The following is a 12,580-nucleotide window of genomic DNA, read 5'->3' as shown; positions in this document are numbered from 1 at the left end:
AGGAAGACTTGGATTCAAATCCTACCTATGACAATACTTACTTGCTTATGTGACTCTCAGCAAGTCACTTAAATTAATCATTTACCTAAGACCCTTTCGGGGTCTGTTTCCTCATATACAAAATGAGAGGAATTAAATTTGATGGTCTTTAAGGCCCATTATCACTCTAAATCTAGGATGATACTTTTATATATGAAACATTGTAATAGGTTATATAATACAAAGATGTCAACACCAGAAGTCCTCATCACAGAAGACCATTGAAATCTTGATAAAGGCATCACAAAAGGCAGACCTGGAGTTAATCCTAAAGTTTTTTCCATAGAGCTTTTTTTTTTTTTAAAGCTCTTCCTATTTTTAAATAACCATAGTACAGTTTTATTTTCAAAAGCAAAGAAGTTAATTAAGTGAGGTCTTTTTTATATTCTTGGGTAGGAGCTTTAGCCATTTACAAGCTAAATCCTAAACAGGTTCATGATGCTAATTTAATCAGATTTTCAAAGGACACTAGTAAATGGAAGAGTTCACTTTTAGCAGAAATGGAAATCATCAGCTGAGATTGTAGAGATACTTTCATTGTTTTGCTCCACAGTAACTATCTCAAATAAACATGAGTGATAGAAAAGACTTTTCTATACGTTCATTTCTACAGCAAAGAAGACATAATGCTTAATTCCAATTTGATGCCAGAAAAAAAAGGGGGGAAATAAAAAGGAAAAAACAAAGCATCCAATACAAAATATGAAAATATATACCACTATTACTCCAATGATATTGGGAAACTTGTCAAGATTGGGACGCTTTATGTTAAGTGCTCTGAAGCAGGAATTTAATTAGCTTTTAAAAAATAGTAGCGTGGCTAACTCACTAGGCATAACCAAAAAGTAAAAATAATCAAAATTTGTTATATGAAATGATGAAAATTGGTCCATAAGACTGCAGCTAAATCTAAGCCCTAATAGATTTAGGATTTTTAATGTTTATTATATATTTGCCAGTTAGCAATTACATGGAGAAAATAGATTTTGTCCTTAAAAATGGACATAAGAAAGGAGGGTATGAAAATAAATATGGTAAGAAAGGCAATAGAGAAGACATAACTACTGTATCTTGAAGTGACTAGAAAACAATAAATTAAGACCTCTATTTTCTCAAAAGTTATTTGCCATATTAATTTTCTCCAGTATTAGAATAATCAAATATTTTTAGAAAAGAAAGTAGCTATATCAGAAAAGTTTCTATTATAAATACAAACCAGTAACATATGCAATGATCGAAGGTCTTTGCTGGCATGGAAATGTTTCAGCAAAACTTCTTTCACATTCTTGTCTTCTGAAAGACACTAAAATAAAATAAAAATGGAAGCTGGTATCATCTACATTTGATGACTTGAAACATAACAGTGTCATGCCAATAAGGTATGTATGTCTGACAACATTAACTGGCAGAAATTCATTAATAAATTAAGATTGGTGGGTTTTCTTAGGGCAACTAAAATGAAAAGGAGACAAAATCTCTATTATGTGTGTATTTTTTCATGAATTTTATTTGTCAAAGAAATGAACCAAATGGGCTGAGTTCCTCCTTTTATAAATAAAATAAAAATATCATATTTTGCAGTTCAGAAGGCCTTAGGTATAGAATATACAAAGCCAGCCCCTTGACATCATTGCCCCAGGGAATTTGGAGAATGAGACAATATCATTATGGACCATCAAAAAGACTGAAGCAATTCCTTTGAATGACAATCAAACTCAGGGGCAGCTAGGTGGCACAGTGGATAGAGCACTGGCCCTGGATTCAAATGCAGCCTCAGACACTTGACACTTACTAGCTGTGTGACCCTGGGCAAGTCACTTAACCCCAATTGCCTCACCAAAAAAAAAAAAAAAAAGAATGACAATCAAACTCAAGATTTAGGTTGTGAAAATGGGACATTTTTTTTCCCTTAAAAGTCTTTTCCTTAAAATTCTCTATTTTGTTCTGTATAATGCCAAATATACTGACATTTAAGTTACATGAAGCTTATCTTTTTAAACTAGGTTAGCTACATGACATGCTTCATTTTAGGGCAATTGTCTTTTTAACTATTTGATTGTAACTTGAACAGAAAATGCACTCAAATGTTTCTTGAAGTGTATTTCTTTTATAATAATGGCTAGTAAGATGGGTTAGCATTTTCTGGGTGGCTATCAGGTTTTCTTTTGTAATATAAAGCATCTTGCAAATGCTAAGGCACTTATGGGGCACAGTATGCACTGTTAGGGAGAATACCCACATCAATAAGATGATGATAGGGCTAACATTTATGTTTCAATTACTATGTGCCAGGCACTGTACAATGTAATTTACCAATGATTATCTTATCTGATTCTCACAACTACCCTGGGAGGTAGGTAGGTGTTATTATATCCATTTTGCAGGTGAGAAAGCTTGAGGCAAACAGAGTTTAGTTAAGTGATTTGCCCAGAATCATAGAACTACTAAGTATTTGAGGACAGATTTGAACTCAGGCTTTCCTCAATCTAGGCCCAGTGTTCTATCAACAGTGCCATCTATATTCACTGAAGCACTCATGAAAGAAATAATGTAGTGTGACACTTAATGTTAAACAATAAAAAAGAATTAACTTAAAAGGTACTTTTGCTATTGACTCCCTTCATCCCCCCCCCAAAAAATAAAGGGTTAAAATTGATAATGTTTAATTAAATAAGCATGAACTGAATATTTTTATTATTTCTTTCCAAACAATGACTTATGAGTTACAGTTCAATAACATGATGATTATTTAGTTCCAGAACCTTGTCATTATAGTCACTTGATTAGAGAATGACTGCTAATGTTACAAAATTTTAAAGGAGAGATAAGGTTGTATCAACCAAGAACTAGGGGTAAAAATAAAATGGTTTTTAAAAGAGGGCATCTGGAATAGGAATGGTTATGAGGTGGGGTGTTTGTTGAGGAAGAGAAACAAATGAAAAGGAACGGGTCTAGAAAATTCACAAACTGCATGATTCAGTAACCTTTAGTTTAGGTGAGACTGACCCTGGCAGATAGCATCTTAACAATATTTAAGGTTATGTATTTGACAAAGAACCCTAATAGTCCTAAAAATTCTGGATGCTCTCCAATTTTCAGAATTTAGTTTATGATTTGGTAATAAACCAGAGATGACAGAACTTTTTTGTGTGTGTTTTTTTTTTAATGACAAAACTTTAATTATTATTTTCAATCACTATTGGTCCTCATTGTACATGCAGTCCTACTGCCAACTGCATTCCATACCTATGCCTGATATGAATTTGTAGCCTATCATCAAACACTATTCCTCTCTGCAATCTATTACCATTTTCTATAATCATTTCATCTGAAATAACCAGGATAAGAAAAAAGTATACAAATCAGCAAAATATAAGGACTTTGAGATGATACAGTCTGTTACTGTTCATGCTGTCGGTGAGAAAAATGAGCTCCTAAGAAGTTAAGTGACTTACTTAGAAGGAATACATCAAAGGCTACACTGAAAGCAGGTTTGGGGAATATGCTGCCAAACTTAGAAAAGATCTACTTTAAAAGGACAAATAAACTCTACTCTTTAAATCTCTTTAGAGGCATGTGGTGGCCTGGACGTGCTGGTCAAATCATTTAACCTCCGTATGCCTTAATTTCTTCAACTCTGAAATGGAAATCATAATAGCACATACCTCACAGGGTTGTTATGAGAATGAAATGAGGTAATATTTGAAAAGAGTGCTTAACACAGGGACAGACACATAATAGGCACTAAAAAAAAGTTTATTTCCTTCCCTTATATTTTTATCTTATCTCAAACTTTAAGTCATTTAATCATTTGTCTACCAAATGAAAAAGCTCAGAGCCCAATGTATATGATAGAATTCACAAGTACTTAAAAGTAAATGCTGACATTATTTAAATATGCATATAAACTGAATTAGTTTATACAAAGATATTATCAATAAAGTAACAGAAATAAATTGGGATAATTTTCCTCAATTTATATAAGCCAAACTGTGTGCCTAAAAGGCCATTATCCAATCCATGCATCCTACTGAATTTATCCTTAAAAAGCTACTAATGAAAAAGAAAACCCCTCAGGGCAACTAAGTTCACTAGCTATTGAATAGCAATTCTATTAACAAAATGGTATTATTAAGAGAAATATATGATTTGATATTTCAACCCCCTTCATAAGTAAACAAAAAAGTATTGAGATAATGCATTTTCCATCTCCTACCACAGTAACATTAGAAGCACTGTGCAAATTTTAATTGCTTTCTAAAATTTCATAAAACCAATCTTGATATTACTGCCTTTGTTTAAAATTACCTGAACTGTTTCATTCCATTTCTCAGTAAAGTGCTTGTCTGGAAATTCTTCAGGTAGTGTTAATTGTTCTTTAAATATTTTAACATATTGTGAAAAACTAAAGGAATTCATTAAATGTATCTGCCGGTGAGAAAATCGTGACTTCACTCTCTTTTCTAGGAGTTCCAGAATATCCTTTAAAAAGTAAGAATATTATGCACGTCACAAAGTATTATATAAATGTCACGTTGATAGAAATATTTAAATTATTAGATATAATTTATAAAACTCATTGAACAATAGAAATGCACATGTCAAGACAACAGAACATTAAAACCAACCTTTCAGTTACAATTTTAATGCAACCTAGTAAAAAAATTACTTAGTGATTTTCATTGTCACAGCCTCTCACTTTGGATATATTTACAGCTTTATTCACAGCCAATCTTTACCACTCTAACACTTCAGTGACTGTTGAATATACATCCAAAATTTCAATATGGATAAGACAATCTTATTCAGCTACTAAAAAGACTTTAATCAGGAAGATGTGGTTACAAAATTAAACAAATGCTTATCTCCTATTCATGCATATCTCAGCAGGACTAAGGACTCTAGACTCTCATGGACTTCAGTTATTTCCTGCATTTTGCATGATCCCCTGCCATCTTGGAATAGGGCTTCTAGAGACCTAATAATTACCATATCATATATAGCCAACAAGGTCTCAAAACTATAAAAGATACATGTACCCCAGTAGTCAAGAGGCACTAAGGGCCTGCAGTGACCTGTTTTTAGTCCCCACAGGGCACTAGATGGTAAGTGGTCCTTATGTTCAATATTCATCCTATGGTAGGTAGACAAATTCCCAACTGCCTGCTTAATCCTTTCTCTTTCCCTAAGCCATACTCTTCCATCTAGAATGGAATTTCTTAAAACTTTTCCACTCGTGACCCCTTTTTCACCCAAAAACTTTTTATGTGACCCTGTGTGTGTGTGTTTGTATATAAATCAAACATTTACTGCCAAGTTTTTCCATAACCACCACAGTCATGACAGTTTAAGAAGATTTGATCTAGAACTGTTATTCTGTATTCTGTTAAAAACAAACAAAAAGACTTTCTTTTAACTACATATCACTTTAAACTCTTTCCACTTTATACACTAATAGAATTCTGCTTAAAGCAAAAGGCAACACTTCCCTCACCAATCTCTACAAAACGGGTTGTTCTTTCTGTCATGGGTTTTTTGGACCAGAAAGAATATGCATAATCCGCAAGCCCTAATTCCACTTCCAGACTACTCCTGTCACCATTTCTTAGCTTCCTTTGAGATTCAGCCCACCCATCTTTGTTACAAATGTCAATTTCTTGTCAGTGATCTGCCATCTTCTACATCATTTTCTCTCTCTCTCTCTCTCTTTTTTGGTGAGACAATTGGGGTTAAGTGACTTTCCCAGGGTCGCACAGCTAGTAAGTGTCAAGTGTCTGAGTCCAAATTTGAACTCAGGTCCTTCTGAATCCAGGGCTGATGCTCTATCCACTGTGCCACCCAGCTGCCCCATTTTCTCTTTTCTCAAAAGAATTCAATAATAGGATCTTTACCCCAACCCAGCTTTATACTTGGGTACTTCAATATACATGTCATATGCCCTTAAATACCTTGGCCTCCCAGTTCACCAATTAACTAAAATTCCATGATTATCATCTTCATCTTATTTAAGTCACATACACAGATAGTCATGCTTATAAGTTATACCCTTGGGGCAGCTAGGTGGTGCAATGGATAAAGCACCTGCCCTGGAGTCAGGAGTACCTGAGTTCAAATCTGGCCTCAGACACTTAACACTTACTAGCTGTGTCACCCTGGGCAAGTCACTTAACCCCAATTGCCTCACTAAAAAAATAAAACAAAACAAAACAAACAAAAAAATAAGTTATACCCTTTATCTAACCATCACCTAAAAACTATTCTACCGCCATAATTCAACACTGAAATTCCTTTCTCTGGCCATGACATTTAAAGGATACCTCATTCTTCTTACAGCCATTCTTCACTATGAGCAGCATTTCCTATACTTTTCTCAGCTCTCCCAATCTATTACCTTCTATTTATCCTTCTGTCTTCTACCTTGAAACTCTCATTAACTAGTTTAGCCAGAAGTGTGGGATATCCCAGAATCTCCTGACTCTTGTTTTATGGTCAGTCCCATCTTGCAAAATCTCAATCAGTGATGATACACACCATCTGTCTTTTCTGTTGCTGTTTGTGGGCAACTAGGCAGCACACTGTAGAGCTCTGTGCCTGGAGTAAGGATAATATTAGCACCTCCCTTCTAGGGTTGAGGTGAGGTCAAAGTAAGATAATAATCATACCTGGAAAATAATATGTGCTACATAAATGTTAGCTATGATGATGATGCTTTGCTAAAGCCACCTGAATAAAGTCACAAAACTATGCAGTAGTTATCTAATCTCTCTCTCTCTCTTTTTTTTTGCAGAGCAATGGGGGTTAAGTGACTTACGCAGGGTCACACAGCTAGTAAGTGTCAAGTGACTAAGGCCAGATTTAAACTCAGGTCCTCCTGAGTCCAGGGCCGGTGCTTTATCCACTGTACCACCTAGCAGGCCCAGTAGTTATCTAATCTCAAGTGGACTTTCACTGATACACGGAATCCTGTAATTCTTTCATTACTGACACTATCACAATCTATACAAGTAGCTATTGCAAATCTACTCTTCCCTCAGAGTGCCTCATCTGTAAAATGGAAATAACAGAAATAATGTTAGTAGGCGCCCAAAAGGGTTGTTCTAAAGCACCACTACCAATTATTATTGTTGTTGTTATTGTTATCATCCTCATCTCATTATTATTTATCCACTGTAACAGCTGTTCCAATATTCTGGATTAGATTATCATTCTTATTTATGGTTGATGTACTTTCATGACAGTAGAAAGGTTATAGCTGTTGAGCAGCAGAGGTGAGGGAAATTCCTCAGAGGACCTACACCAGTGAAATTAGAGGTTCAGATTCCCTCCATCTCCAAATGAACATTACAAGCTCCTCTTAATATCCATTATTTTGACAAACAACTCTCTGTACTTCCTGCACTACTTCATGCTTTCACATTTATTTGTAACATATGGGACATTTTGATTTTATATTCCTTTTCTTAAGTTTAGTAATCTGATGTGTAGCCTAAACATTAGGAGAAAATGGTACTCAAAGTACACAAGGGTGAAAGATTATATCAAGGTTATTAAGTTAGGCTGTTTGAAAGATAGTTAAATTTTAAAAGAATTGACTTACCAATCTACATGTAAGACCAATAACAGCAACAGGAGTCTGTGCTGACTGAGAAATATCAAAAAGGTTATAGAGAAGCGTTTGGTTTTTATGATGTGCAAAGAGATCAAATTCATCCAGGATGAAGATCACAGGGCAACTGCTACTACGGTCACCTAAGATTAAAATAGAGTTTAAAATAGAAAGATAAGTACATAAAACTTCTTTACATTTCCAAACTACTACTCATACCACATTTCTAGATGCACTGTCTTCATAAAGGAGTTAATGATCACATTTTAAATGTTAATAATAGATACAGCCCTATATAGCTGTGTAGAAATCCAGACTTTTGATTTTTAAATATTTAGGTTATCTCTCTACTCATTGCAGAGGTGAGGGAGGCACCTATGAGTATGGATTATTACATATATTTTTGAACATGATTGTCCATTTCTTTTTAAAGTTTTGTTATGATATAGTTCACAAGGTAGGAGGAGAATGAATATATTTGGTAATGAATGTAATGTAAAAATAAAAGCTATCAGTAGAAAAACTATAACACACACGACGATGAGAAAATTCTCAGTCTCAATTTATCTTCCATGCAACATCTTATTGTTATTTGTAATTACCTTTTTTTAAAGCTTCCAGAAGAAAAGAAAGATTTTCAGCAAAGGTTCCCTATAAAGAAAAAAAAGATATGAGAAGTTTAAAAGAAAAGGTAAGAAAGAAGAATATATCCTTAGATGATATATTTTTTCCTTTTTAACGTTTGATTGGATGCTTGGAGGTAATTGGTTAAAACCAAAAGAATATAATGAACCCTAACTCTTAAAATTTAACCAATTCCACAGAAGGACATTTACAACATATTCTACATCTACTAACTAGTTTGATTAATAACTATTATACAGTGACATAATGATTGTCAGGGTTCTTTTAGTTGTTAATTCAGGAGTGAGGTGGAAATGTTCTCAGAAGCCCACACTAATGGTAATATGCAACATTTTGGGGAATTTTGTGATTTTTTTCCCTAAGCATACCACACATCAAAAGATGCCTAAGTGTTTTACAAACTCTAAACTCTGCTCTTAACTTTATCGATGTTGTTCCAAAGTTTTGGCTCATTTTATACTTCATTTAGAACAAAAGAAGGAAACAACTATCTTGAAACATGTTAGTATGGTTAATGCTAGGTGAGGACAAACTGATCGATCTTGCTGGGGGATTAGCCGTGGCTTTCAAATAAGCAATCAAATGAAGAACTTTCTTCAAATATTAATTCCTGAAATAGTATTTCCCCATTAAAATATAGAATACAGAATTTGTATATGAAATCAAATGTCTATTTGTATTTGGCCTATACCCAAAACATTTCTGCATGCCATTTCTGAATTGTAAATGGGAATGAAAAGATGAGCAGATGTGTTATCCAGATGCTGCAGTTAGTGGGGAGGCCTTGTTAATATATTCCTTTTTAAAGTTCATTAGTCCTTACTTCATTTATGTTGCTTAATTTAAAGAACCACAGCAAACAACTTTAAATTCCAACAGATGGAAATGGAGAGGAGGGAAGAAGAAATTCACTTCCTCTTTTCCTAACCAATATTGCTGATAATAGAACAAATTATTAGCATTTCAGCTTTCCTTTTCCTTACTGAACTTGCATGAAGTTCTAATAAGTAAGAAAACAGCCGAAAAACAAATAGCAGTAGAGAGAGAGAGAGAGAATATGAACACCACCAAAACCAACTGGTACACTCTTGGAGAACCAATAAAACTGATAATCTATGCAACAATATCAAGTTTTCCACATACTTTTAGTGTTAAATATGTATTTTAAGTTAAAATAACAATTTTTTCCTAATATTTTCAAAACACATTTAGATTTCTTAAAACAAGCCTGTGGGGTTTTTTCTTTATATGTAAGAAATGTTTAACTCATTATGTCAATTATTTAAAAATTATATAAACACCCCCAAATATTAATTGATTGACAGATAATTGATTTATCTCAAACCAATCAGAGCATGGATTTGTTTTTCAATTATGTTGATTAAGAAAGTCTCGATTAAATTTGACCAAACTTTCTACTACTTGATCCTCCAAAAGTTTCCTACTTCTCGTCCAAAAACCAGAAAAGATAAAAGGAAAAAGAAAAGCCACTGAGACTCTTTTTAAAATTTTGTTGTTAAAAATTTCTAAGAGATCATCTAAATATATTTTATTGATAAGTAAATTGAGACTCAGACAGGTGCAATGGTTTTCTTGAAGCCATATCATCCATGTACATTTAAGCCAAAGTTTTAAATATATTCTGGTTATTATTCTCATAAATAAAGGAAACAAAATTCAGAGTTTTAATATCAATTATGTAGATATCTTTATAATAACTGGTCATGAGGAAAACACTATTTTAAATCCCACCTCTTAGATAGATATAGATACATAGACACAGGTATTGGAGAATGTACCTGAAATTCTACATGAATATATTAAATTGGTACTTACAAAAACTTTATCTCCAACTACATTTTCCAGACATAACTGCTTTGTGATTTCCTTTAGAGCAATTTTATCATTTGTCTGCAGCAACCCTGAAATAAAATGTTATTTTAAAATATTAAAGAAAAGCTTTACTTAGTGTGGTATTTTTTAAAAGTTATCTATAAAGTTTTTAATGTTATTTAGCTGTCAGGAAAAAAATATTCAATTTTTCTAACTTCTCATCTTTTTATCAATAGTGAAGGTATTTGAGATCTCACCTCTAGATCTGATACTATTAAAGGAGTGAGACAGCTGTAGCAAATGTTATTAAAACATGGATCTTAACAAATTAGTCCTCTGCTTAATAAACTCTGGTGGCTCCTCATAACTTCTAGAACAAAGTATGAACTCCTCTGTTTGACACTAAAAGCCATTTACAACCTGATATGAACCTACCTTATATATTACTACCCTTCCTATACACTATTTCATCTCACAGTGGTTTTCCTGCAGTACCCCATGACATTTTACTCCTCTTCTTCTTTACTTCAATTTCTCAGAATCTTAAGTGTTTTTCAAAACTCAGTTCAAATACCACTTCCAACATGAGGTCTCTCTTGACCTCAGCAGCTGCAAGAGTTTCCTTCCAGAAATTGGCTTACATTTAATTTGTATATACTTCTATGTTTATAAGTTGATTTCCTTTAATAGAATGTAAACTACTTGAGGGCAGGGACGGTTTCATTTTTGTCTCTGTATCCCCAGCACCTACCATAGAGCCAGACACTTTATGTTTGTTGATGGATTTATATTCAACAAAGAGTTTTGTGTTTTACGTTTCCTTTGTCTAGAATGTTATCTAGTTTAAGAAATGATATTGTGGATACAAGTTGCTGAAGCAGATCTTGGAACTGTTTATAAAATCTGGGTTTCTAAATGATAACTATAAATACAAATTCACTTTATAGTATAATAATGAATAATATGCAAATAGGAGATATTCTTTCTGAAAGTCATCAACACAATGATACACTTACCATTGAGGTGAACTTGCAAAACATTTTCTCTCACTTGTTTTATTTCCATGAGTTCTTCCAAAGCTTGATTTAATATCTACCCAAAAAGAGCCAAAGGAATCAGCAGTTCACAAATTAACAAAATGATAGATAGGTTTAATAGCATTTTTTTCCCCAATTACATGTTTTCAACACTCATTTTTATAGGATTTTGAGTTCAAAATCTCCTACCTCTCTTATCCCCTTCTGAAGCCAGCAAGCAATCCGATAGAGGTTATACATTACAATCATGTTAAACATATTTCCACATTAGGCATGTTGTGAGAGAAGAATCAAAATAAAAGCGAAAACCACAGGAAAGAAGAAACAACAAAGTGAAAATAGTATGCTTTGATCTGCATTCAGATTCCATAGTTCTTTTCCTGGATGTGGAGAACATTTTCTATCATGAATTTTTTGTAATTGTCTTGGATCATTCATCATATTGCTGAGAAGAGCTAAGTCTATCATCATGGAGCATAAGCTACTCAAAGTTCTACCTAATTAAAAATGCTTTTGGTATTAGCCCAATAACAGACAGTCTGCTGTGTGAGAATTAGCTTAGTATGTACAGTAGTAAACTGATCACAAGGTAATTATTTTTGGGCGTGGTGAGCCACAAAACAGGTGTGAGAATACCAACTGTTTCTATCATGGCAGAAGATGCTAATAATCACACAATTCTTAGGCTGTCTATAAATCTGTTATATGGTATTTGGCCAGTGATCAACAAGTAGACTACTGAAGGAAATGCACCATATCTACATTGATTATTGTTACAGAAATGACTCCAGAAGACACCAAGAAGTTGCGACTAAATTGAGAATGTTTATAAATTCTCCAGGGGGAAGGAAGGAAAGGTGCTGGTTTCATCATGTGTACAAGAGTAGCAAGACTGATCACTTCACAAGACTCAAGGTCACCCTGTCTTGTAATGCTTAGATTTTTTTCCATTGCTGTGGAAACTTATGTTGTAGAAGTTCCCTCCAACGCACAAATCAACAACTGTTAAATTACACTGGAAACTTAAGTCCAGAACTTAGAACAGCAGGGTTATTCCTAGAAGTTATGCCTCTCTGAAATTAGCTCAAGATCACACTAGAATTTCTCAGCTGCCATATCGCACTATTGATTCATACTGAACTCACAATCCATTAGACCTTCCAGAGCCCTGAAGGTAAAATGTCATGCCTCATGCCTTCCCAATACACTAAAAAATTGTATTTTTTTTGAGGCCAATTTTAAGACTTTGTCAATTAGATTTTATCTCATTCGATGCATCTCAATAGTCTAGCTAGTCAAGATCTTTTTGGGCACTAGTTCTCCCTGATTTGTTATATGCAAAATTGATAAGAATGCCACCTATGCCTTTTTCTGAGTTACATTAAATACCATAGAGACAAACATAGGTTACTGGAGCACT

The 12,580-nt window shown here is 33.7% G+C and overlaps 1 protein-coding gene across 5 annotated transcripts in view; it reads right to left on the bottom strand.

Moving 5' to 3' along the window:
• The window catches only part of ORC4 (origin recognition complex subunit 4), an 83,830-nt gene that overhangs the window by 17,394 nt on the left and 53,856 nt on the right, over positions 1–12,580 (bottom strand). For 3 of the 5 annotated variants that reach the window (XM_043994844.1, XM_043994843.1, XM_043994845.1), the window contains 6 exons: positions 11,140–11,215; positions 10,127–10,212; positions 8,248–8,296; positions 7,637–7,788; positions 4,348–4,521; positions 1,256–1,342 (listed from right to left, as the gene is read on the bottom strand). In XM_043994844.1, the coding sequence (XP_043850779.1) occupies positions 1,256–1,342; positions 4,348–4,521; positions 7,637–7,788; positions 8,248–8,296; positions 10,127–10,212; positions 11,140–11,215 (624 nt within the window). Of the gene's footprint in view, positions 1–1,255; positions 1,343–4,347; positions 4,522–7,636; positions 7,789–8,247; positions 8,297–10,126; positions 10,213–11,139; positions 11,216–11,349; positions 11,365–12,580 lie in introns of all 5 variants that reach the window. The other 2 variants (XM_043994841.1, XM_043994842.1) reach the window with 1 other exon arrangement.

The sequence above is a fragment of the Dromiciops gliroides genome, chromosome 3 (assembly GCF_019393635.1).
Source record: "Dromiciops gliroides isolate mDroGli1 chromosome 3, mDroGli1.pri, whole genome shotgun sequence".
NCBI classification, from domain to species: domain Eukaryota; kingdom Metazoa; phylum Chordata; class Mammalia; order Microbiotheria; family Microbiotheriidae; genus Dromiciops; species Dromiciops gliroides.
This window is presented reverse-complemented; position numbering and strand designations above follow the sequence as displayed.